Here is a 27665-nt window from a genome sequence, read left to right on the forward strand (position 1 = left end):
GATTTTATTGTATACTGGAGGAACACTAGATGGAAAGTTAATTAGTGATCATCTGAATTTTAGTTTGGTAGGAGATGATAGTCGGAATTGATGTCAGGAAGTTTGTAACCTAGTTTTTTCTTCATTATTTGATGTAGCTTGCAAAATGCCAGAGCAGCAATTTTTAATATAACAACTTGTCTCCTTTTAAAATATGCCTTCTTGAAGAGGATGATGGAGGTAAGTAGAAAATAGTTTAATGTAGTGACTTGTTTTTCTCCAATTGATCTGTTTTAAACCCAACAGCCCAACAGCTGTTTTGTCCAAATTGTCTAATGGCCCTTCTAAACTTTTCTTGCTGTGAATCCATGGGGCATTCTCATTCTGGGGCATTCACTTTCCCTGTCGTAGGCAAGCAGTCAGTTGTAAGAGTGAGAATGTAGATAATGTAGTAAAAACTGTGCATCGAGTCTACTGTTTTAAAAAAAATAGGTATGAATTGTAGTCTTCGATAATGTGATTATTAAAAGTGATAAACTATTTCCAGTGCACTTGACTGTGATTGGTGCAAGGGTGTCAAGGCTAAAATCACTGTTTGCAGCATCTGGTCCCTTTCAGTTTTGACTTAAAGAGCTCAATGACTTTTTTTCTTTTTGAAGAAGAAAAACTTGTGGTTCCATCTTAAAAAATTGCCAACTTGGTTTTTCTTTTTTTTCCCCTTTTGGCTCTTCTCCACACTGGTTACTACTCCACATGTCTGGCTAATTCAGATTCGTGGTGCTGCCTTTCTCGGAAAACTCACTTTTGTTTTTCCATGATCCATTTTGTGAAACGGGTTTTTCTCCACCTTCACCTATTGATGTAGAAACGGACCCTCTGCTATGTGAGTCTGAGTGCAGAGGCTGCGGTGAAGCCTCAAGGGCTGTGGATTCCTGGGAATCTTCGGCTCCCAGCCTGTTCCCTGCAGCCTGTCTACATTGCCTCCACAGTGGAGCCTGACTGTCTGAAGTCTGTAGAATGTTTCCTGGAAGGACAAGGCTGGAAGGGAAGTTGGGAAGCAATGTGCTTGCTCCAGAAGTTTGTGGCAGAAATTGTAATAAGAAGAAAACTTTTTACTTACCTTGTTTTCTCTTTCTCTTTACTCTCTTCATTTTCCTTTACTTATTTGATACAACCCACCTCCCTGCCACAGTGGTTCTTTCTTCTAGAGCCCCGTGGCATTTTATTCATATCTCTATCATGTGGATTATTTAGATATGTAATTTTTCTGTCTCTACATATCTGTCTTCTGTGTAGACTCCTGACATTTCAAGACCTTTGGACACCTATTATATACTTAAATATTTGAGTGAAAAGATGAAGACCTTTTGTTGAAAAAGATAAAAATAAATAAAATATCTACTCAGCATATGAATGCAAGTATCTGATGGAACGCGGTGTGCTGAAACAGCTTGAGGACCGTTTTAGGGGCTCACTACCAAGCTCCAAAAGTTATTCGATAGATTTACACAAAGAGAGAATTAACTTTAGTTTTGAATGTGTGAAGAACAGGGTCAAGATGTCTAGGTGTGAACAGAGACTTGATCATTCTTGGTGAGTCTTTGGAAAATCAAGGCCCTTATCTTCCTTTAAAAATATGAATGATCAAGAGAGTGAATGGAGGACTTATTTTAGAAAGGCAGTTCTGGATACAAAAAATCCTGGAGGAAAATATGGAAGGAGAGCTGTTAGAAACATGACAAGCTTTTTGTGTAGAAATCTTAAAATATCTGTTTACATGCTGGCTGAAAGAATGGTAACCCACCTTGGCTTCAAAAAAATGATCTGAGCAGCTTATGAATATGTGAGGTGTACAAGAGGATTACAAAGGAAAACAGATTAAACTGAAAGGAATTTAGGATGGGGCAATAAAATGAGGCTAGGGTGAACTAGCATCCTGAAGTGTATTTCAGAAGGACTTGGCAGTTTTTAAAGGTAGTTGAAATTTATGCCTTGGGTTTAAGGTAGAAGGGAAGTGGAAACAAGTCTGTATCACGCCTTGTGTGTCTGTGAAATGAAAAGCAACAGTCCCAGAAGGACAACTTTGCTGTCCTCTAGTATCCAAAAGAAGGCTTTCTACTGGTTCTTAATAAAGGAGATTCTGTGGGATGAAATGCAAATAACAGCATCCTCACCCTATTTCCAGGTCTGTCCCAGTGCGTTAACACATGTTCACTTGAGGTAAAGCAGAGATTCTGTAAGGGGCCGGGGGATGTTTGATGGCATTCGTCTCTCAAGGAATAAAATGCTCTAGAAGAGATCAACTGTGTCTCCTGGAAATGATTCTCCATGTTAAGTTTTATTTTGATCAGCCTGCATTTCCCCCTTATATATGCAAGCTAACGCCCATGTGTGGATAACCTTTGTTGGCAATGACGGGCAGATCCAGACTATTAAATAATCAAATATGCAGAATAGTGTTGACTCCTTTTAGGAAAATTACATGTATAACCCCATCTTCATTTGTGGAAGGACAGGGTATACCAGAAGTAGAGACATCTACCATTTGTTAGGCCACTAATCATAAGTCATGCTATTTAAATGAAATTTAATGAATTCTCTTTCAATTAAATTGACTAGATTTGAATCAAATTGATGTATAGAATTAAAGAAGCATAATTTAGTTATTTTATATAAGTGCATTTCTCACTAAAATGTAAGTTTTTAGAGATTTCTTAGTTCATTTTTCAGAAGGCATATTTTGTATATTTAAAGGGGTGATTTGATTTACTTTCCCTTCTTACCAGAGTGTCATGTCCTGCTTATTTTTCTTGCTGTCCCCTCTACAAATGTAAAACTCATCCATGTATGTTTTGTTTTATAAGTCATAGGATTACTTGTGATGATAGAGAGATCATTTCTAGAACATATTTGGAATTGTGGGGAGTCCAGAACTGTTTGTGAGGTAACTTTAAAAACATGGAACATTTGAAGTTTTGTCAGGAAGGTTATTTCTCCTACTTTGCTTCACAGTAATATTTTAAAACCAGTCTAGTTTCTTAATCCTTAGGGCAGGTGAGTGGAGGAGTTGGCAGTTAAGATGTGCCCTTGAGAGCTTCCCTGGGTCACTCCGAAAGCAGCTGTCCTGTTGATGAAGGGGGCTGTCTGGACTGTCTTCAGACGCGGGGCTGAGGAGGAGGGGCTCCCGAAAGCTCCAGGCCCTGCGGGGAGGATGTCGGGGTGAGGGCCCGGGGGTTTGCACAAGGGGTCGTCGCTCTGAGGATGCTGGAACCCAGTGGGCTTCTTACCTGCCTGCCCACGGGCTCCCGACTCGGCCGGTGCTCAGAGGCAGCTCACTGGGCGCAGCCCGGGCCCTGGCTTCCCTCTACGGGCAGCGCTTTTTGCGATTTTTCATGCTTCTCTTTACTCTTTCTCTTTCCCTTCCTTCTTTTTTCTCTTTCTTACTTTTATTCTCCCCTATTTTCTTTCTCCTTGACATTTATTTTTCTTTCTTCTCTTGATTATTCTCATTCATTTTCCCCTTGCTTTATAGTTATTCTATACATTTCTTTCACCTTAACATCTTGACCCTCTAGAACTCCTGTACTACAGCTTATGATTTTGAAGAGAATATTTTGACGTATAAATTTCTCCTAGATGTCATGACACACTGATTCAAGGAAGTAAGTGTAGTGAAAGAGGTGAGGGTGGGAGAATGAACTCAATTCAGGTAGCCGTTGAATTAGATAGAGAGAAACTCAAAGTTTAGGTGTAGGTGATCAAAACATTGCAATATTGATAAGTCTTTCTAGTTCATTGTTCTGGTGAGGTGTACACATTCTTTTTACCATCAGAGCCAGAAGTTTGCTTTTTTGGGCAGGTCACGAGGTCTAGGGCTATAGACAAAAGCTGGGAAACCCTGCGTGCGTCTCTAAGGGAAAGAACTATTCGTGACACCCCCAGGAGACCCTGTGGGCTCTTCCTGCACCATCTACCTAGAAAGACAGGAAGAGAAAATGTTCTAGTCTGTACAAAGCCCCAGGACTTTGTCTCAAGTCTCCTGTGTTTGGGAGGATTTGGAGGTGACGAAAACCAGCAGAAAGCAAAAGGCATTCAAGACTCTGGATTTGCTTTAATATTAACTGTCCTCGCTTTGATGTTAAAGCTCTTTCTTCAAAACTGGCCAACTCTGGTGTTGTGTTCAGAGTAGAAATTTGTCAGTGTAAGAGACAAACGTTTTGATTAACTTAGTGAAATGCAGTATTTGGGAAAAGGCCTGCATTGTTAATATTCTGTTGCCACAGTGACACGTGTTGGTGAGTGATTATGTCATTGCTGTTCTCAGTGATTTTGTCCTGAAAGATGTTCTCTCAGCTCAGGTGCAGGCCCAGCGTCCACTTTCCTGGGGCTCCTGCTTCGCTTCCATGGTTTCTTCATTCTTTGATCTCTCCTTTCATCTCCTCCCACAACTACTCAACACATATTTTAAACATCTGCGGTGCACCGGGCACTGTTGTGGATGCTGGGGATTCATTAAGAAAGAATCTACGAAGTCTTTCTTCACAGTGTTTGACTTAGTCGGAGGGAGAGTGAAGTCGGCAAACAAGTGAATTCTGCAGGCTTTCCTTAGAGAACCCACACTGTGGAGAGAGAGAGGGAACAGGGTGCTCCCGGGAGCGGGTGGGGGCGGGGTCGCAGAGTGCTCTTGGGAGCGGGTGGGGGTGGGGCCACGGGGGTGCTCCCCGGAGCGGGTGGGGGCGGGGGCAGACATTCTCGCCCTGCCCTCATTGGACATCCTGTGGCCAGAGTGGGGCTGGCATGTTACAGGGTGTCAGGAAGGCCAGTGTGGCCAGAGCCCTGTGAGCGGGTGTGGAGCCAGAGAGGTTGGGGTGTAGGCAGGTGGAAGGAGGTCCGTGGGCCCAGATGGAGACGGTGCTTTAATCCAAGTGAAATGAGAACTTTCAATTTAGTTTAGCAATATGTTGTACGATTTAAACCACGACTGCCTTTTATTTTTTCTATGCATTGTCACATACATGTCACATACTAAAATGCTGCTGAATTGGGAAGGTCTGAAATATCCCTCAGAGCGACAGCTGTGTGCTGTCAGGTGTCTGGTCTGCATGCCAGTCGGGGGCAGGGGACAGCGTGAAGGTCAGGTGACAGACTCATCTTTGTCTCACCACCAGCCACTGTGTCGGGGCCTCGGTTCCTCACCACAGATGCCCAGGATGGGCAAGGGGAGTCGTTCTCAGACTCCCATCCACAGAGCGCTGGGGATTCCTGTAAGCTCTCTTAGGTTTTTATGTAACTCCCGTGCAAGCTTCACTTAGAGGAAAGTATCCCCTAGCTTAGAAAACAAAAGAAAACATGGCCTTGGTTACCCCTTAGGTTTTCCAGCATGAAGAATTTTCAGTCCCGTAGGTTCTCAAATGACAATTACTCATTGCCTCTTGGTGAGCACTCATTACCTCTCACTGAGAGTGGAAGGTCAGTTGTCAATAGTCAGGTAAGGCAACCAAGATCCCACCCTTCCAGACTGGGGAGTTGGCTTCTGTCACTGTACAGACTTAAGTGAATAATACAGTGAATGTCTTGGCAGATACTTCATGGCACAAAGTAGAAACTAGGAGTTGAGACAAATAATCATGACTGATGTGTAAAGAAGGGTGTAGAGATAATCTAATTTAAAAAATACCTAATGACATGGGTGTGTCATTTTGTGTGTTACATGTACTCAAAAGCAGTCATGTCCTCATAACATGGAGGTATAACCTGGGTGTTTGGATGCTTATTATGAAAGGTAGCCTGGGTGTTTTTGTGCTTATTATGGTTGAAGGTATATTACAGTTAGTTTCATTTTGTGATCAGAGAAATGGGAAAATTTGCTCTTTAACATATTGCCTGTCTTCTTCCTTTTCAACCCAGAGTCTCAATCTGCTGTTTTAGAAACTCCGAAAAAATATTCAGATGCTGCTCAGCAGGTAAGATTTAATTAGGATGTCAGCTCCCTTTCCTCTCTTATTTGCCTCTGCTTTATCTTTCCATCTGCCCAGCCAGCTAGGTGGCCATGTTTCTCAGCCTGCAGGGGACTCCAGTCAGGTGGGAGGGGGTTTTCTTTCATTTAGACTTTGTGAAGGAAATCAGCCTGGAAGTGGCACTGGGCACAAACTCCTCAGCATCCATGTTGTTCCATGTCCTGCCGGAGAGCTGGGCCCACAAGTGCTGGCTCCATCAGGAAACAGCGGCTGCTCAGGTGTTGTATAGAGATGGGCCTGGTTGCACTAAGAGTCACGTGGATATGATTTTTTATAAGATGTGCCAGGGCTTTTCTAAAACCAAATAATATTCTTAAGTTGCTTTTGCGGATGAAACATTAGTTAGTGTCTGTTTAATTTCCGCAGAAACTTTCTTATTCTGTTACTAAAGAAGCCACATTTTGTGCCTTTTTTTCTTGCACTAAAATGCACTTCCTGTAAAAATAGGAAACACTTATATGAAATAGTAATTGTGGTTAGCAGTTGCTTTTTTGGTTATAAAACCATTTTTAAAATTTATTTATACATTCTCCTAACTCTACCTTTGAAAATAACTTAGTGTTAGAAATTACCACCAAGAAGTGTGTTTTCTGGAGTGGGGTCTGAGTAGAAAATGAGACGGCTGCTTCCTGAGTTTCAGGCCCAGGTCAGTTTCTGGTCAGTTTGTGACAACATACTCAGGCTATCTGGGACATAGTGTTCTTCTCTGTAAAATCAAAGAATCTGTTGATTTTTGAGAACTTTTCCAAGTATAAAATGACTTCCTTTTTTAAAAGAAGCAGCCCTGCATCATACATGAAAGTTTATTCCTCCTGGAGGATAAATAAGGATATAAATTGGTTGAGAACTTCGTTTTATAAATTATCTGGTGCTTTTCAGAAATATAGCTATTCTGTTCACTTTCATAAGAGTAAAGATGCTCTTAAGGATAATGTCATAAAACAGGTTTTCCCAGCTTCTTTTTTTTTTTTTAAGAGCAGAGACTTCCATCAGGCTGGGGCACTTGAAGAGCCCTGGTGGACTGAGCTGGTAGTTCATTAACTGTGATTAGCTAACATGATTAGCCAGTAGTGAATACAATGAAGAAAAATGAAAAGAGGTTAAGAGAAATAAAGTGAGAAATAATTAAGAAAAACAGTGCCCTCAAAATATCTTCTCATTATTTTTGCAATGCTTTTTTTGGCATGACTAAGCTGTGATCTGGGATAATATGTTAGATCTTTCTAGTTCTTATTTCCAGGACGTATATTACTGAATTCTCTGTTATATTGATAATGCCAAAGAAAACCTGGACAAAAAGTATTCTATACTATCAACGGTGACCAAACACCAACAACATTACTTTGTGTATTAAGATTCCAGCTGGAATAATTCAAGGCAGATATTCATGTGTGTAAAATTATAGTGATTTTCTATGTTTCATGAGCTCTGAACCAATAATAAGCAGAAAACCTGATGAACTGGGTGATTTTAAAACACCTGATGTTACAGCTTGGAAACTCACAGGGGAAATAGATTGATTTAAATTTCACACCTTCTCATTTCCTTGTTGCCAGTGAAGTGTCTAGAAGATAGAAAATATAATAAATTAATTTGGTGGTAAGATTGTTGGGAAGCAGTTGAAGCCTAGCCCTCAGTAATGACATCATGTACTCTTGGAATTGGTGACTCTTTATCATAAGTTTACTTAGGGACTGGTTCGTTTTTGAGATGATGTGTGTCTCTTTCATAAGAGCCTAAAGTAACCACCATAAAAGGGATTCAGGAAACTAGAATTAATTACCTATGTACTGTGCACCTGTTCTTTTACTGCATTATCTTATGTGATTCTTATAATAACCCTTTAAAGTAACTATTATAATTCATATTTAACTGATAAGAAAATGATGTTTATAGGAGTTAACTTGCTTCAGACCAAAAATTGATAAAGGGTAAGAGCCATGGTATGAACGTAGGTCTGTTCGACTTTATACCTCCTGTTCTCTCCACTATGACAAAAATTAGACTTTTGCATGTGTAATCAAACTGCAGCTGTTTAATACCATCTCATGCCAAAATCATCAAATGGATGAGGTGAGAAGTTTATTTTAAGTTATTCTATTGTATTTATACCATTTATAAGAGACTGATGTCAAGATATGTTTTAGAGGCATAGATTGAAGCTGATTAGGTCACAGACACATGTTTAACTCTGCTAAATTGTGTCGATTTTACTAACTTTAGTGCTTCACTGCTGTTTAAAAAAAAAGTACAGTTCTGTTTTTTACATAGCGCGCCTTGCCTCTTAGTTACTAGAGAGCAGTCTGTCTGTGAGCTTCCCCTGCAGAGGAAGTGGGGGACTTCCTGTGGGTTTGCTGTGTGACTGATGAAAGCTATGCACACAGAGAGTGGGGCCCTCCACAGAGGTGAAGTGCATCCTGTGCTCTCGGTTTTCTTTAGGTGTGCATCCAGGCACCTGTTCTCTCCATCCAAGCACGCTGGAATTTACGGAATTGGTTCTGTCTTTTGCTCTCTCCCTGTAATTAATAATTCTGAGAGCTCCATATCCCTAGACAAAACACATGATTCCTAAAGCCTTTTCTCAGCTGGAAGGAGTGGAAGGTGCGGGGATCCTCTGCATCTGTGGAGGGAGACATGTGGCCACCCCTGAGTGTTGTCACCCATGGTCTTGTGGGATCAGGAAGTTGTAAAACAAAACTGCTTTCTTTAGACCTCACTTACTGATTAATTTCAAGTAATATGCTCTGAAATCTGCTGTATCTAAATAATTATTCCATAAAGCGAAACAGAACTGTCTCAATTCTGTTTTTTATTCTTTGGCATTTGAAATACTATTTAAACTGTAAATCCTTTTGTATTCTACAATATATAAATAGCCAAATATCAATTACATTCTCTAGAAACATTTACTCCTATGTTAAATATTAATATATGTTAGCTAAAGTGGTTACCACCCCGTTTTTTTTTTTGTTTTTTTTTTTTTTTTTTTTTTTTTGTGGTACGCGGGCCTCATCACTGCTGTGGCCTGTCCCGTTGCGGAGCACAGGCTCCGGACGCGCAGGCCCAGCAGCCATGGCTCACGGGCCCAGCCACTCCGCGGCACGTGGGATCCTCCCAGACCGGGGCACGAACCCGCGTCCCCTGCATCGGCAGGCGGACTCTCAACCACTGCGCCACCAAGGAAGCCCCCCACCCAGTTTTAAACTAATTTTTAAATTATATAAATAATTTTAAATTAATAATAATAATTTTGAAATTATATATAAAATGTGTGCTTCAAAGTATTTTCCTAAAATTCTCAACATCTTTCCGATGTAAATGGACTAGTTGAAAGGTAAAGAGAATAGAATTTGATCTTTGAAAACACTAGCTTGGGGTAGGAATTGGTACATCAAAGCAATTGAAAGTTGGGTCTTCCTACACTTTACGGTATGGATTAATTGAAAACAACCACGTCTATTACAAAGTGTTGGATAATGAAAATAAATTAACCAAGATCAAAACTTTCTTACCACATATGTTGTATGCAACTAAATTCTCAAAAGTCAGAAAAATGTGTATGATTTGAGATGAGTGGCAAAATCCTATTTCAGTCCAGTTTTAACCTCCTTTGAAATTGGCTTAATTCTCTTCCCCCAGGATCCTGCTGTGATCAGTCCTCCCCAGTCCTCTCAGTGCCTAATTGGGTTACAAACTTAATTGAGGAATTGAGTATTCTTTTCTATTGGTTCTCCTTGTAGAGTATCTTTTCTAATGCTCTTTATACAATGACCACTCACTACAATTTATTGTTTGTTTCAGAAACATGTTTATTTAGGAGCGAATCATGGAATGTGTATGAACGGGGGGGGGTGGCCTGGTTGATGGCACTTGAGGGTTACTCACCTGTGTCTTGACAGAGGCAAGTTCAGAGAGTGAAACAGAATTGGTCAGATCAAAAGAAAGGTGTGGGGAACGTAGTTCTGAAGGAATAGTGATGGAGACACAGAAACAAGGCACTTGAATTGCATGAGAATGTATTAGACAAATCAAAGGTTAGGGGAAAATCGTATGTTCCTACTGAACTCTAAGGCAAAAAGTGACATTCATTCACAAGTTAATTATAAATCCAGCACACACAATTTCCAAGATGAGTGAGCAACTAAAATATAGACCAGAGAGAGGCAGCTTCAAGATGGTGGAGGAGTGAGACATGGAGATTGCCTTCCTCTCCACAAATACATCAGAAATACATCTACACATGGAACAACTCCTACAGAACACCTACTGAACACTGGCAGAAGACTGCAGACCTCCCAAAAGGCAAGAAACTCCCCACTTACCTGGGTAGGGCAAAAGAAAAAAGAAAAAACAGAGACAAAAGAATAGGGACGGGGCCTGCACCAGTGGGAGGGAGCTGTTAAGTAGGAAAAGTTTCCACACACTAGAAAGCCCCTTCACTGGTGGAGATGGGGGGTGGTGGTGGGGGGAAGCTTTGGAGCCACAGAGGAGAGCACAGCAACAGGGGTGCAGAGGGCAAAGCGGAGAGATTCCCACACAGAGGATCGGTGCCGACCAGCACTCACCAGCCCGAGAGGCTTGTCTGCTCACCTGCTGGGCCAGGTGGCGGCTGGGAGCTGAGGCTCCAGCTTCAGAGGTAAGACCCCAGGGAGAGGACTGGGGTTGGCTGCATGAACACAGCTTGAAAAGGGGGCTAGTGTGCCACAGCTAGCTGGAAGGGTATCTGGGAAAAAGTTGGGACCTTCCTAAGAGGGAAGAGACCATTGTTTTGGGGTGCACGAGGAGAGGGGATTCAGAGCACCACCTAAACGAGCTCCAGAGATGGGCGTGGCAGATGAGCATGAGACACTAAGGTTGCTGCTTCAGCCATCAAGGATCCAGTGTGCAAGCACAGGTCATTATCCACACCTCCCTTCCTGGGAGCCTGTACAGTCCACCACTGCCAGGGTCCCATGATCAAGGGCCAACCTCCCTGGGAGAACACACGGCAGGCCTCAGGCTGGTGCAATTATAGGGATCCCGCTGACCTCTGCTGCTCCAGGCTTGCCCCGCATTCTGTACCTCTTCCTCTCCCCTGTCTGAGTGAGTCAGAGCTACCTAATCAGCTGCAAGTTTAACCTCGTCCTGTCTGAGTGAAGAACAGATGCCTTCAGGCGGCCTACAAGCAGAGATGGGGCCAAATCCAAAGCCAAACCCCAGGAGATGTGTGAACAAAGAAGAGAAAGGGAAATCTCTCCCAGCAGCCTCAGGAGCAGTGCATTAAATATCCACAATCAACTTGGTGTACCCTGCATCTGTGGAATACCTGAATAGACAACGAATTATCCCAAAATTGAGGCGGTGGATTTTGGGAGCAATGATATATATATTTTGTTCCTTTTTCTCTTTTTGTGAGTGTGTATGTGTGTGCTTATTTGTGTGGTTTTGTATGTATAGCTTTGCTTTTACCATATGTCCTAGGGTTCTGTCTTTTTTTTTTTTTTTAAGTATAGTTTTTAGCAATTGTTATCATAGGTGGATTTGTTTTTTGGTTTAGTTTTTCTATTCTTTCTTTTTTATTACTTTTTAATTTTTTATACTTTTTATTTTAATAACTTTATTTTATTTATTTATTTTTCTTTTACTTTCTTATTGTCTCCGTTTTCTTCTGTGCTGTGTGGCTGACAGGGTCTTGGTGCTCCAGCCGAGTATCAGGTCTGTACCTCTGAGGTGGGAGAGCTGAATTCAGGACGTTGGTCCACCAGAGACCTCCTGGTTCCATGTAATATCGAAAGATGAAAAATCTCCCAGAGATCTCCATCTTAATGCTAAGACCCAGCTCCACTCAAGGACCAGCAAGCTACAGTGCTGGACACACTATGGCAAACAACTAGCAAAACAGGAACACAACCCTACCAACTAGCGGAGAGACTGCCTGAGATCATAGTAAGTTCACAGACACTCCGAAACACACCACCAGACGTGGTCCTGCCCACGAGAAAGAACAGTTCCAGCCTTATCCTCCAGAACACAGGCACTAGTTCCCTCCATCCAGGAAGCCTACAAAACCCACTGAAACAACCTTAGCCACTGGGGCAGACACCAAAAACAATGGGAACTACGAACCTGCAGCATGCAAAAAAGGAGACCCCAAACACAGTAAGTTAAGCAAAATTAGAAGACAAAGAAACAAACAGCAGATGAAGGAGCAAGGTAAAAACCCACCAGACCTAACAAATGAAGAGGAAATAGGCAGTATACCTGAAAAAGAATTCAAAGTAATGATTGTAAAGATGATCCAAAATGTTAGAAATAGAATGGAGAAAATACAAGAAATGTATAAGAAAGACCTAGAAGAACTAAAGAGCAAATAAACACTGATGGACAACACAATAAATAAATTAAATATTCTCTAGAAGGAATCAATACCAGAATAACTGGGGCAGAAGAACGGATAAGTGACCTGGAAGATAAAATAGTGGAAATAACTACTGGAGAACAGAATAAAGAAAAAAGACTGAAAAGAATTGAGGACAGTCTCAGAGACCTCTGGGACAATATTAAATGCACCAACATTTGAAGTATAGGGGTCCCAGGAGAAGAAGAGAAAAAGAAAGGGATTCAGAATATATTTGAAGGGATTATAGTTGAAATCTTCACTAATATGGGAAAAGAAATTGTCAAGTCCATTAAGCGCAGAGAGTCCCACAGGATAAATCCAAGGAGACACACACAAAGACACATTAATCAAAGTATCAAAAATTAAATACAAAGAAAAAATATTAAAAGCAGCAAGGGAAAACCAACAAATAACCTACAAGGGAATCCCATAAGGTTAACAGCTGATCTTTCAGCAGCAACTCTGCAAGCCAGAAGGGAGTGGCAGGACATATTTAAAGTGATGAAGGAAAAACCTACAACGAAGATTACTCTGCCAAGCAAGGATCTCATTCAAATTCAACAGAGAAAATAAAACCTTTACAGAGAAGCAAAAGCTAAGAGATTTCAACACCACCAAAGCAGCTTTGCAGCAAATGCTAAAGGAACTTCTTTAGCAGGAAACACAAGAGAAGAAAAAGACCTACAATAGCAAACCCAAAACGATTAAGAAAATGGTAATAGGAACACATATCGATAACTGCCTTAAATGTAAATGGATTGAATGCTCCAACCAAAAGACGTAGACTGGCTAAATGGATAGAAAAACAAGACCCGTACATTTGCTGTCTACAAGAGACACACTTCAGACCTAGGGACACATACAGACTGAAAGTGAGGGGATGGAAAAAGGTATTCCAGCAAATGGAAATCCAAAGAAAGCAGGAGTAGCAATTCTCATATCATATAAAATAGACTTAAAATAAAGCCTATTACAGCAAACAAAGAAGGACACTACGTAATGATCAAGGGATCAATCCAAGAAGAAGATATAACAATTGTGAATATTTATGCAACCAACGTAGGAGCACCTCAATACATAAGGCAAATGCTAACAGCCATAAAAGGGGAAATCGACAGTAACACAATCATAGTACGGGACTTTAACACCCCACTTTCACCAATGGGCAGATCATCCAAAATGAAAGTAAATAAGGAAACACAAGCTTTAAATGATACATTAAACAAGATGGACTTAATTAATATTTATAGGACATTCCATCCAAAACCAACAGAATACACATTCTTCTCAAGTGCTCATGGAACATTCTCCAAGATAGATCATATCTTGGGTCACAAATCAAGCCTTGGTAAATTTAAGAAAATTGAAAGCATATCAAGTATGTTTTCTGACCACAATGCTATGAGGCTAGATATCAGTTACAGGAAATATCTGTAAAAAATACACACACATGGAGGCTAAAATCTACACTACTTAATAACCAAGAGATCACTGAAAAAATCAAAGAAGAAGTCAAAAAATACCTAGAAACAGATGACAATGAAAACACGATGACCCAAAACCTATGGGATGCAGCAAATGCAGTTCTAAGAGGGAAATTATGGCAATACAATCTTCCCACAAGAAACAAGAAACATCTCAAATAAAGAACCTAAACTTATACCCAAAGCAATTAGAGAACGAAGAACAAAAAACCCCAAAGTTAGCAGAAGGAAAGAAATCATAAGGATCAGATCTGAAATAAATGAAAAAGAAATGAAGCAAAACAATAGCAAAGATCAATAAAACTAAAAGGTGGTTTTTGAGAAGATAAACAAAATTGATAAACCATTAGCCAGACTCATCAAGGAAAAAAGGGAGAAGACTCAAATCAATAGAATTAGAAATGAAAAAGGAGAAGTAACAACTGACACTGCAGAAATAAAAAAGATCATGAGAGATTACTACAAGCAACTATATGTCAATAAAATGGACAACCTGGAAGAAATGGACAAATTCTTAGAAAAGCACAACCTTCTAAGACCAAACCAGCAAGAAATAGAAAATATAAACAGACCAATCACAAGCACTGAAATTGAAACAGTGATTAAAAATCTTCCAACAAACAAAAGTCCAGGAGCAGATGGCTTCACAGGTGAATTGTATCAAACATTTAGAGTAGAGCTAACACCTATCCTTCTCAAATTCTTCCAAAATATAGCCGAGGGAGGAACACTCCCAAACTCATTCTACAAGGCCACCATCACCCTGATACCAAAACCAGATAAAGTGTCACAAAGAAAGAAAACTACAGGCCAATATCACTGATGAACATAGATGCAAATATCCTCAACAAAATACTAGCAAACAGAAAAGGATCATACAGCATGATCAAGTGTGGTTTATCCCAAGAATGCAAGGATTGTTCAATATAAACAAATCACGCAGTGTGATACACCATATTAACAAACTGAAGGAGAAAATCCTTATGATCATCTCAATAGATCCAGAAAAAGCTTTTGACAAAATTCAACACCCATTTATGATAAAAACCCTGCAGAAAGTAGGCATAGAGGTAACTTACCACAACATAATAAAGGCCATATATGACAGACCCACAGCCACCATCATTCTCAGTAGTGAAGAACTGAAACCATTTCCTCTAACATCACGAACAAGACAAGGTTGTCCACTCTCACCACTGTTATTCAATATAGTTTTGGAAGTTTTACCCACAGCAGTCACAGAAGAAAAAGAAATAAAAGGAATCCAAAATGGAAGAGAAGAAGTAAAGCTGACATGTTTGCAGAAAACATGATACTATACATAGAGAATGCTAAAGACGCTACCAGAGAACTACTAGAGCTAAGCAATGAATTTGGTAAAGTAGCAGGTTACAAAATTAATGCACACAAATCTCTTGCATTCCTATACACTAATGATGAAAAATCTGAAAGAAATTAAGGAAACACTCCCATTACAACAAAAAGAATAAAATACCTAGGAATAAACCTACCCAAGGAGACAAAAGACCTGTATGTTGAAAAGTATAAGACACTGATGAAAGAAATTAAAGATGATACAAACAGATGGAGAGATATACCATGCTCTTGGATTGGAAGAATCAACATTGTGAAAATGACTCTACTACCCAAAGCAATCTACAGATTCAATGCAATCCCTATCAAACTACCACTGGCATTTTTCACAGAACTAGAACAAAAAATTTCACAATTTGTATGGAAACACAAAAGACCCCGAATAGCCAAAGCAACCTTGAGAAAGAAAAACGGAACTGGAGGAATCAGACTCCCGGACTTCAGAATATACTACAAAGCTATAGTAATCAAGACAGTATGGTACTGGCACAAAAACAGAAATATAGATCAATGGAACAGGATAGAAAGCCCAGAGATTAACCCACTCTCATATGGTCACCTTATTTTTGATAAAAGAGGCAAGAATGTACAATGGAGAAAAGACAGCCTCTTCAATAAGTGGTGCTGGGAAAACTGGACAGCTACATGGAAAAGAATGAAATTACATCAGTCCCTAACACTGTACACAAAAATAAACTCAAAATGGATTAAAGACCTAAATGTAAGGCCAGACACTATAAAACTCTTAGGAGAAAATGTAGGCAGAACACTCTATGACATAAATCACAGTAAGATCCTTTTTGACCCACCTCCTAGAGAAATGGAAATAAACCCAAAAATTAAACAACTGAGATCTAATGACATTTAGAAGCTTTTGCACAGCAATGGAAGCTGTAAGATGAAAAGACAACCCTCAGAATGGGAGAAAATATTTGCAAATTAAGCAACTGACAAAGGGTTAATCTCCAAAATTTACAAGCAGCTCATGCAGCTCAATATGAAAAAAACAACTCAATCCAAAAATGGGAAGAAGACCTAAACAGACATTTCTCCAAAGAAGATATACAGGTTGCCAACAAACACATGAAGGAAAGCTCAACATCACTAATCATTACAGAAATGCAAATCAAAACTACAGTGAGGTATCACCTCACAGCAGTCAGAATGGCCATCATCAAAGAATCTACAAAGGGTATGGAGAAAAGGGAACCCTAGGTTTTTCATGACATTTTTTTTTCTTAAATTCCATATGTATGTGTTAGCATACGGTATTTGTCTCTCTCTTTCTGACTTACTTCACTCTGTATGCAATTATACTCCAATAAAGATGTTTAAAAAAAAAAAAAAGAATAAAATTTTCCTTTCATCACTAAAAAAAAAAAAAAAAAAAAAGAAAAGGGAACCGTCTTGCACTGTTGGTGGTAATGTAAATTGATACAGCTGCTATGGAGAACAGTATGGAGGTTCCTTAAAAAATTAAAAATAGAACTACCATATGACCCAACAATTCCACTACTGGGCATATACCCTGCGAAAACCATATTTCAAAATGAGTAATGTACCACAATGTTCATTGCAGCTCTTTTTACAATAGCCAGGACATGGAAGCAACCTAAGTGTCCATTGAGAGATGAATGGATAAAGAAGGTGTGGCACCTATATACAATGGAATATTACTCAGCCATGAAAAGAAACGACTTTGAGTTATTTGTTGTGAGGTGCTTGGACTTAGAGACTGTCACACAGAGTGAAGTAAGTCAGAAAGAGAAAAATAAATAGTGTACGTGAACATATATATATATGGAATCTAAAAAAAAATGGTTCTGAAGAACCTAGGGGCAGAACAGGCATAAAGATGCAGATGTAGAGAATGTACTTGACAGAGGGAACTGGAAGGGTAAGCTGGGATGAAATGAGAGAGTGGCATGGACTTATATATACTACCAAATGTAAAATAGGTAGTGGGAAGCAGCTGCATCACACAGGCAGACAAGCTCCATGCTTTGTAACCACCTAGAGGGGTGCCATAGGGATGGTGGGAGGGAGACGCAAGAGGAAGGAGATATGGGGATATGTGTATATGTATAGCTGATTCGCTTTGTTATAAAGCAGAAACTTACACACCATTGTGGAGCAATTATACTCCAATAAAGATGTTAAAAAAGAAAAAAAGAAGGAAGGGACTAAATCTCTATGTCTTCTTTTTTATACCCAGTGCCTAGGTTAATATGTGTAGAAGGAATAAATAATAATGCCTGTTAACTTAAAAATATATATATACCAGAGTAAGAAAAAGACGGATTAAAGGGAATGAGGAAAGACGTGGTTGCAGTCCAAAATTATGGGTTAGTATTCCTTGAAGTTTGCCTCAGACTCTGAACCTTCTTATGTGCCATGAAAAACACTTTGGCGCAGGGACGGGGTCCTAGTCTGGAAGAGGTGAGACACAGTGAAGTGCCTGTGGAGGCACCAAGTTGGAAAATTGTGACATTTTAGCAAGGTGTTCACCATGATGCATTATGGGGAAGACAGGGATTTTCTGGAAAATACATTTTCATTTTATGGAAACTCCACCTAGCTGAGAGGACAAAAAATAGACATTTTAATTTTAGAAATAAAGAAAAAAGATAAATTGGTTTGTCAGTTTTAAGAGTGAAAACCAGCAGGCATCTGGAAAGCAGTTACAGTTTGTGGTGAGAATGTCAGAAAAGCATTAGAGATCACACATTGTTTTTGCTTTTCTCTGGGGCAGTAGGACTTGCAGGTGAAATCAAGTTGTGTCTTTGTTCTACTGAGCTTTAGCGGGTGTAAAATCCCTTTGTGCTGGGCAACATGGTTGATGACCTGTGGAGAAGGGCAAACAGTTCAAGCAGCTGCTCTAAAGCAGCGGTACCCAACCTTTTTTGGCACCAGAGACTGGTTTCGTGGAATACAGTTTTTCCACGGACGGGGTGGTGGTGTTTAGGCAGTAATGTGAGTGATGGGGAGCAATGGGGAGCGGCAGATGAAGCTTTGCTCGTTCTCCAACCGCTCACCTCCTGCCGTATGACCCGGTTCCTAACAGACCGCAGACTGGTACCGGTCCACATCCTGGGGGTTGGGGACACCTGCTGTAAAGGGATAGCTGAGCTGGTAAAAGTTCATAGCTTATAAAGGATGCTTCTTGGACGTGTGCTGACATGCCGTGTGCAAGGTAGTTGTGGTAGGTATTGAAGGAAATACAAAGAATTGTACGGTCTTGGGCCCTTCCATATATATAAAATGATCTGCAAGCTGTAATGTGATTTGGCCAAGGTATTTAGTGTATGTTGTATTACAGAATTTAAAAAATGGGAACATTTTTGAGAACTTATAATTAAAGACAGCTTCTTAGGAAGGGAGAAATTTAGAGCATGTCCTCAAAGTGATCATTTTTGGACAGAGGAAGGGAGGAGAGAGAGCATTTCAGATGGAGGAGAGATTGAAGATCCAGATGTAGAAATGAGCATGCATCGCAATGGGAGGATATGGCAGGCGTGGGAGTCCTGGTGACGTGAGGGGTCGCACCCTCCATCCCTCCAGGCTCGCCGCAGCCCTGTTGGGTCCCTGCAGTGGTCTCCCAGCTGGTCTAGTCACCCCAGTCTCAGTCCCTTCTGATCTGCCCTCCACAGCCCTCCAGAGCTGTCCTTCTAGGAGCCAAATGTACTCATGTCTGCTGTCTGCTCATGGCTTTTGAGAGAAGATTCAGACCCCTAGGTGACATGTAAGGCTTTCCCTTGCCATCCTCTGCTTTTAACCTCATCACCCACTATTTCCTACATGTCTGGTTTCTTACAGCCTTAAAATGACACCCTTGTTTTCTAGGCATTAGCATCCTTCATAACTGTTTTTGATATCTTTTCCTTCTCACTCCTACTGCCACCTTTTAATTCACTGAATTCCTATATCTTAGTCTAAACTCACGTCAAACTTCACTCCCTCTTAGACACGTCCCCAGAGAGGCCTCCATCTAGAGACCCCTTTTGATACCTCTGCTCTGGGACCTTATACTTACCTTGCTTTTCCATAATTATTGTGTTACACATGTCTTATAGACAGCTGACCTCCTTAAAGCTAAGACTCCCCCTATTCTACTTGTCCCTCCAATATCTAACATAGCACCTGCCATTTTTGGGCAGATTAGAAAATGTTTGATGAATGAAGAAATATATCAGGGACCACACTTACTAGAGCAGAGGTGCTGGTTGGGGAGTCATAGAAATCCTGCTTCTGTTCACCCCATGGTGACTGAGGATTGGCTTTGGACCAGTTTTCCTGGGCACAACTCCCAGCTACCCCACTGTTACCCGAGGAACCTTAGCAACGTATTATGTTCTCCATACCTTAATTTCCTCTTCTACAAAATGGGGATAATGATAACTCTGGTCTCATAGGGTTTTGTGAGATTTAAATGCACTGATTTTTATAAAGTGCTTAGAAGAGCTCCTGGCACATAGTAGGGTACTTCAAATGTTAGCTGTTGCCTCGTCATTATTGTCGCTGTGTTTGGGCAATACTCTGGCTTCCAAAGTCGCTGTCATGGTGTAGTGTTGATCCTCATTATTTATAGATTCTGTATTTGCAAACATGACAACCAGCTAGAATTTATTTGCAGCGCCCAGATCACTGCTTGCAGGGCTTTCCCTTCATTTGCAGGCACGTGCATACACCCCTGAGCCACACCACCAGACTTGCTGTGAGCTCTGTTCTTTAGAAGTTTAATGACCTTAGAGGTTAGTTGTGTGTTGGTGCAGAGGGTGGTTAGAAGGTGAGACATTTATCCATGGATCATCACTGAAGGGAAACTGCAATGAGACTGTTTTTCTTCCTTGCACTAATTGGGAGAGTTGAGGAATATTTTGCTTTAGAGTTAGTGCAGGACCTTGCTGCATCTCAGGTAACGAGAGAGAGCATTCAGAAGATGTGAGGGAACCAAAAAGGTTGTTTATTTCCATTTTTTCTGACCCCTTTCCCAGACATGTTTTTTATTACTTCCACTCTTGTTATTCGCTAATGATGGTGACTGTACCTTCCCATCAATGAGATGATCAATCAGTGCTATAGACATCAGAAGTTAACACTGCCAATGATGATTTCTAACTGAACTTCCCCCACCCCCGCACCCTATATTTCTCATCTATGCAATAAAGGGATTGGAAGACACTTGTCATTTCCATTCCAGTTCAGAAATATTCCATTTTCAGTAATTCTTATCTTTTTCATTGTAAGGATTGCAGAGATGCTATTTTAGCTCTCTGTGTGACACTCTTCTTTTCCATAATATGTTCTGCTTTAAGGAGCCCACGGTGAGTTATTTACCAGTCACCATATGTTCTGATACTTCTTTCTTGAAATTCTGTTTCAAACTTGAAATCGATGGCACTTTACTTCTGTGCATAATATTATCAATTTAAAATCTGGGTTTCTTATAAGATTATGTACAGCATGTGTTGTTTTATTATAAATCTGGAATCTCCTTGGCTTTCTCCAAAGCCATAGAATGTTTTAGAATTTAGAGCATGAGACAGAGAATTTGTAGGCTTCTGTGAAGAGTAGAATTCAAATTTTACAGATGTCTAGAGGTATGCTAACTTGCCAGTAACATGGCCTTAGAATTTAGCAGAACTTGAAAATTTGAATATTGTAGAAAATGAATTGCATATCTCATATTAACATTTATAGAATAAACTCTCACGGTGTTAACTTAGCAATAAGTGGTTTTATATTCTAGCCTCTGAAAGTATCTTGCTTACACAGTAAACATAATAAAGTTTCAAAGATGAGCAAATTAACTTTACAGGAAAAGCTTTCCTTGGACATATCTTGGCTTTCTTTTTCACAGTTTTAGACTTAATACAGTAATGTTTCTTTTTCTGGGAATCAGATAATCTTGTATTTTGAAAAATACTTTGGTGAACATACTATTTTTAATGACAACTTGTCTTTTGTGATATGTAAGTATTCAAACAATTTATAAGAACTAACCAACACCACCCACATATAAGATTATACAGAAATGGAAGAATTTTGGCTGACTTATTGTATATAATTGTTCGGCCAAAGTGGGTGGCAGACTCTACCACTTGTAACGATTTAGAGGTTTGAAGCAATATTTTAAAATATAAATAATCTGAAAATTGGTGGTATATAAAATATATTACTGTGTTGACTAAAATAGATTTGTTATCTTTCCTCCATTTATAAGGATTCACTCAGAGATTCTGTACAGAATTGCAAAGATCACTTTTTTCCTTTTCTCTTTTAATTTCTTTTTTTTTTTTTTTTTTTTCAATTTGGCTGTGCCATGCAGCATGTGGGATCACAGTTCCCTGACCAGGGATCGAACCCTTGCCCCCTTCAGTGGAAGAGCGGAGTCCTGACCACTGGAATTCTCCCTTTCTCTCCCTTTAAAACTTTAATTTTTAGTGAGAATCTGATTTAGGATCAGTCTCTCTTCCTTTTTTCTCTTCTTCCCCCTCTTCTTCTTCCTGGCTTTTAAGTTTTATACATTCTTTTATTATACCTAAACCTATGATGAAAAATAACTGGCTGAGGTAATAGCATTTAAGAATTAAGTTTGGCAGACTCACAGACATAGAGAACAGACCTGGGGTTGCCGTTGGGGAGAGATGGAGTGCGAGGTTGGGGTCAGCAGATGCAAACTATTACATAGAGAATGGATAAACAACAAGGACTAACTGTACAGCACAGGGAACTATATTCAATATCCTGTGATAAACTATAATGGAAAAGAACATAAAAAAGAATGTATATATATGTATAACTGAGTCACTTTGCTCTACAGCAGAATTAATACAACATTGTAAATCAACTATGGTTTAACTTAAAAAAATAAAAGAAGTTTGGGAGAGAATGTGTAAGATAGTAGAGTAGAAAGGCCCTAAGCTCACCTCCTCTCCCTGCAGTTCACCCTGCAGACATAGATGCTGGTGGCATCTGTTTGGGGAGCTTGTTCTACCACATGGACATGGACACTGGTGCTGTCAAGGGCCATTTTGGCTCCAGTGCTGGGACACCTCAGGCTAAGTAACTAACTGGGCATGGACACAGCCCCATCCAACAGCAGACAGGCTGCCTTAAGAACCCTTGAGCCCACAGGTGCCTCTGGACCCAGTTCCACCCACCAGCGTGCAGACACCAGCTGTAAGCAAACCACAGCACTGCAGTCTGGACCAGCCATCCCACTAGAGAGCAGGCCTTTCCCAGTAGCAGGCCAACACAAGTGTCAAGAAAACTCGGGACCTGCAGAAATCTTTGTTAGGAACTGGTGCCATCCACCAGTGATCTGACACACCTGCTCTAGGACCCCTGGGGCCCAGCAACCAGACCTCAGGACCTGGTTCTGCCCACCAGTAGGCTGGTACTTGTCCTAGGACCTGACTTCACTCACCAGTGGGTGGACAACAGCCCTGGTATCACCTAGACCCTGAATCCGCCCACCAGAGAGCCAGCACTAGCCCCAGGCTTCCCTGGGGTTCTGAAGTCAGCTGCCTCATGACCCACTTCTGCCAACCAGTGGCCAGCAGCCTCTGCACAAGCCACACCAGGTAACTAAATAGACTGGGAGCCACCAAGCCTACTGGATCACCCACATAATCAGCCTGCCACAACAGAAAGACCCAGACAGACGTCATAGGGGGGGACCCCTAGAGCATATGGCTCTGGTGATGAGAGGGGAGTGTGCTGCTGGAATTCTGTCTCACAAAAAAGCCCCTTCTTTAAGGTCGGGAAACATACCTACCAGACCCATAAAAGTAAAAACAGCAAGTAGGAAAAATGAGGTGACAGGCGAAAATGTTCCAGATGAAGGGAAAAGATAAAACCTCAGAAGAAGAACCGAGTGAAGTGGAGATAGGAAATCTACCCAGGAAAGAGTTCTAGGTAATGACCGTAAAGATGATCAAAGAACTTGGGAGAAGAATGGATGCACAGAGTGAGAAGTTAGAAGTTTTCAACAAAGAGTCAGAAAATATAAAGAACAACTAAACAGATGCAGAATACAATAAGTGAAATGTAAAATATACTAGAAGGAATCAATAGTAAAGTAAATGATACAGAGGAATGGATCAGCAAGCTGGAAGACAGAGCAGTGGAAATTGCTGATGCTGAACAGAAAAAAGAAAAAGAATGCAAAGAAATGAGGACAGTTTAAGACACCTCTGGGACAATATGAAGCATACTAATATTTGCACTGTAAGGGTCCCAGAAGGAGAAGAGAGAAGAGAAAGGGGCTGAGAACATAATTGAAGACATAATAGCTGAAAACTTCCCTAACCTAGGAAAAGGAGAGTTGCCAAGTGTAGGAAGTGCAGAGTTCTATAGAGGACTAAGCCAAAGAGGAACACACCAAGGCATATTGTAATTAAATTGGCAAAAACAAAAGGCAAAGAGAGAATATTAAACTCAGCAAAGGGGTAAATGAATCCTGAGAGAGTGGCCAAGATGGTGGAGTAAAAGAACCCTAAGCTCACCTCCTGTTGTAAGGACACCAAAATCACAAAAATCTGCAGAACAACCATCATTGAAAAAGTCTGAAACCTACCAGAAAAGATCTCTACAACTAAAGACATAAAGAAGGAAGCACAACAAATCTGGTAGGAAGGGTGGAGTTGTGATATAATCAAATCTGACACTCTCTGGGTGGGCGACCCACAAACTGGGGAATAATTATATTACAGAGGGTTTCCCACAGGAGTGAGAGTTCTGAGCCCCATGTCAGGCCCCCAAGTGTGGGGGTCTGACACTGGGAAGAGGAGCCCCCAGAGCATTTGGCTTTGAAGCCCAGTGTGGCTTGGTTGCAGGAGTTCCATGGGATTGGGGAAAACAGAGATTTCACTCTTATAGGGTGCACACAAAATCTCACGCACACCAGGAACAAGGGCAAAAGCTACAGTTTCATAGAAGCCTGGGACAGACCTACCTGCTGGTCTTGGAGGGTCTCCTGGGAAAGCAGGGGTGTCTCTGGCTCACTTTGGGGAGAAGGACACTGGTGGTGGACATGTCAGGGAGCATTCACCTGTGTGAGCTCTCCTGGAGGCTGACATATTGTCATTAAAGCCTGGTCCCACCCAACAGCCTGTAGGCACCAGTGCTTGGACACCTCTGGCCAAAGAAGAAACGGGGAAGGACACATCCCCACCTATAGGCAGGCAGGCTAGAGACACAGCCACCTCTAGACACACCCTAGGCATGACCCTGCCCACCAGAGGGCCAAGACCCAGCTCCACCCACCGGTGGGCAGGCACCAGCCCCTCACACCACGAAGCCTGCACAAGCCTCTAGGCCAGCCTCACCCACCAGGGGGCAGACACCAGAAGCAAGAAAACTATGGTCCTGCAGCCTGCAGATAGAATCCACAACTGCAGGCCAGACACTACCCTGGGACCAGCTGGCCCTTGGCCCTTGGGTGACGAGAGGAGAGTGGACTCCTGGGATGCATAGGGTGTTTCCTACAGAGGGCCACTTCTCCAAGGTCAAGAAATGTAACTGACCTACCACATATGTAAAAATACAAATAGCAATTTAGACACAATGAGGTGACAGAGGAATGCATTTCAGAAGAAGGAACAAGATAAAACCCCAGAAGAAATAAGTGACATGAAGATAGGCAATCTTTCTGAGAAAGAGTTCAGGGTAATGATTGTAAAAATGATCAAAGAACTCGGGAGGAGAATGGATGTACAGAGTGAAAATTAAAAGTTTTTTATTTTTTTTAAACAAAGAATTAGAAAATATAAAAGCAGCGAGGGAAAAGGAACAAGTAACATACAAGGGGATTGCCATAAGGCTATCAGTTGAATTTTCAGAAGAAACTGTGAAGGCCAGGAGTCAGGGGCATGATGTATTTAAAGTGATGAAGGGGAAGAGCCTACAACCAAGAATATTCTACCCATCAAGGTTCTCTTTCAGGTGTTTGATTGAGAGATTAAAAGTATCACAGACAAGCAAGAGCTAAGAGTTCAGCACCACCGAAACATCTTTACAACAAATATTAAAAGAACTTCTTGGGCTTCCCTGGTGGTGCAGTGGTTGGGAGTCCGCCTGCCGATGCAGGGGACACGGGTTCTTGCCCCGGTCCGGGAAGATCCCACATGCCGCGGACGGCTGGGCCCGTGAGCCATGGCCGCTGAGCCTGCGCGTCCAGAGCCTGTGCTCCGCAGCGGGAGAGGCAACAACAGTGAGAAGACCGCAAACCGCAAAAAAAAAAAAAAAAAAGAACTTCTCTAAGTGAGAAAGAAAAGGTGACAACCAGAAATATGAAAATTATGAAAGGAAAAAGTTCATCAGTAAAGGCAAACATATAGTAAAGATAGGAAGTCATCCACACAAAAAGCTAGTAGGAATATTAGAAGACAAAAGTAGTAAAATCATCCATATCCACAATAAGCAGTTAAGTGATACACAAAACAATTAAATGTAAAATATATCAAAAACAGTAATCAGGAGGCTAGGAGAATACAAATGCAGGGTTTGTATTTTTATTTGTTTACTTATTTTAAAAAATTATTTATTTTTGGCTGTGTTGGGTCTTCGTTGCTACACGCAGGCTTTCTATAGTTGTGGTGAATGGGGGTTACTCTTCGTTGAGGTGTGCAGGCTTCTCATTGCAATGGCTTCTCTTGTTGCAGAGCACAGGCCCTAGGCCCACGGGGTTCAGTAGTTGTGGCTCATGGGCTTAGTTGCTCCATGGCATGTGGGATCTTCCCAGACCAGGGGTTGAACCCATGTCCCCTGCATTGGCAGATGGATTCTTAACCACTTCACCACCAGGAAAGCCCCAAATGCAGGGTTTTTATAACGTGCTTGAAATTAAGAGATCAATAAACTTATAGCAATCATATATATACATATAAGTATATGTATATATAAATATATATATATTTTTATATATAAATATATATATATTTGTGTATATGCTGCCAATAAGAGACTCACTTTAGATCTAAGAAGACATAGACTGAAAATGAGGGGATGGAAAAATGTATTCCATGCAAATGGATTGAAAAGAAAGCCAGGGTAGCAATACTTATATCAGAAAAAATAGACTTTACAGTAAAGACTGTTAAAAGAGACAAAGAAAGATATTACGTTATGATCAAGGGATCAATCCAAGAAGAAGATATAAGAATTGTAAATATATATGCACCCAACATAGGAGCACCTAAATACATATTGCAAATATTAACAGACATGAAGGGAGAAATCAACAGTAACACAGTAATAAAGGCAGTTCTAAGAGAGATGTTTATAGCGATAGAAGTTTATTTCATCAAACAAGAAAAATCTTAGATAAACCACCTAACCTTATACCTAAAGGAGCTAGAAAAAGAAGAACAAACAAAACCCAAATTTAGTTGAAGGAAATAAATCATAAAGATCAGAGCAGAAATAAATGAGAGTAAAAAAAAGAATAGAAAAGATCAGTGAAACGAATAGCTGGTTCTTTGAAACGATATTTTAAAAATTGATAAAGGTTTGACCACAATCATCAAGAAACAGAGAGAGGGCCCAAATCAATAAAATCCAAAATGAAAAAGGAAAACTTACAACTGACACCTCAGAAATACAGAGGACCATAAGAGACTACTAAAAGCAACTATACACCAATAAAATGGACAACATAAAAGAAATGGACAAATTCTTAGAAAGGTACAATCTGTCAAGTTGGAACTGGGAAGAAATAGAAGATATGAACAGACAAATTACCAAGAATGAAATTGTGTCAGTAATTAAAAAACAAAATCAAAAAACCAACTTCCAACAAACAAAAGACCAGATGGCTTCACAGGTGGATTCTACCAAAGATTCACAGAAGAGTTAACACCTAACCTTTTCAAAGTAGTCCAAAAAAATTGCAGAGGAGGCAATGCTTCTGAATTCATTCTGTGAGGCCAGCATAACCCTGATACCAAAACCAGACAAAGATATCACGAAAAAAGAACATTACAAGCCAATATCACTGATGAACATGGATGCAAAAGTCCTCCTCAAAATATTAGCAAACTGAATCCAACAATACATCAAAAGGTTCATACACCATGATCAAATGGGATTTATTCCAGGAATGCAAGGATGGTTCAGTGTCCTCAAATCAGTCAATGTGATATATCACATTAACAAATTGAAGAATAAAAACATATGATTGTCTAAATAGATGTAGAAAAAGGTTTTGACAATGTTCAACATCCATATATGACTCAAACTCTCCAGAAAGTGGGTATAAAGGAACATACCTCAATAAAATAAAAGCCTTATGTGAGAAACCCACAGCTAACATCATACTCAGTTGTGAAAAGCTGAAAGTATTTCCTCTAAGATCAGGGACAAGACAAGGATGCCCACTCTCACCACTTTTATTCAACATACTACTGGAAGTCCTAGCCACAGCAATCA

General features: G+C 40.6%; 1 protein-coding gene across 1 annotated transcript in view; it reads left to right on the forward strand.

Annotated features, from left to right (window-relative positions):
* FMN2 (formin 2) overlaps nt 1–27665 on the forward strand; it is a 315421-nt gene that overhangs the window by 87039 nt on the left and 200717 nt on the right. The window contains exon 4 of the mRNA XM_079899446.1: nt 5887–5942. Within this exon, the coding sequence (XP_079755572.1) occupies nt 5887–5942 (56 nt within the window). The remainder of the gene's footprint in view (nt 1–5886; nt 5943–27665) is intronic.

Source organism: Stenella coeruleoalba, assembly GCF_951394435.1.
Source record: "Stenella coeruleoalba genome assembly, chromosome: 16".
NCBI classification, from domain to species: Eukaryota; Metazoa; Chordata; class Mammalia; order Artiodactyla; family Delphinidae; genus Stenella; species Stenella coeruleoalba.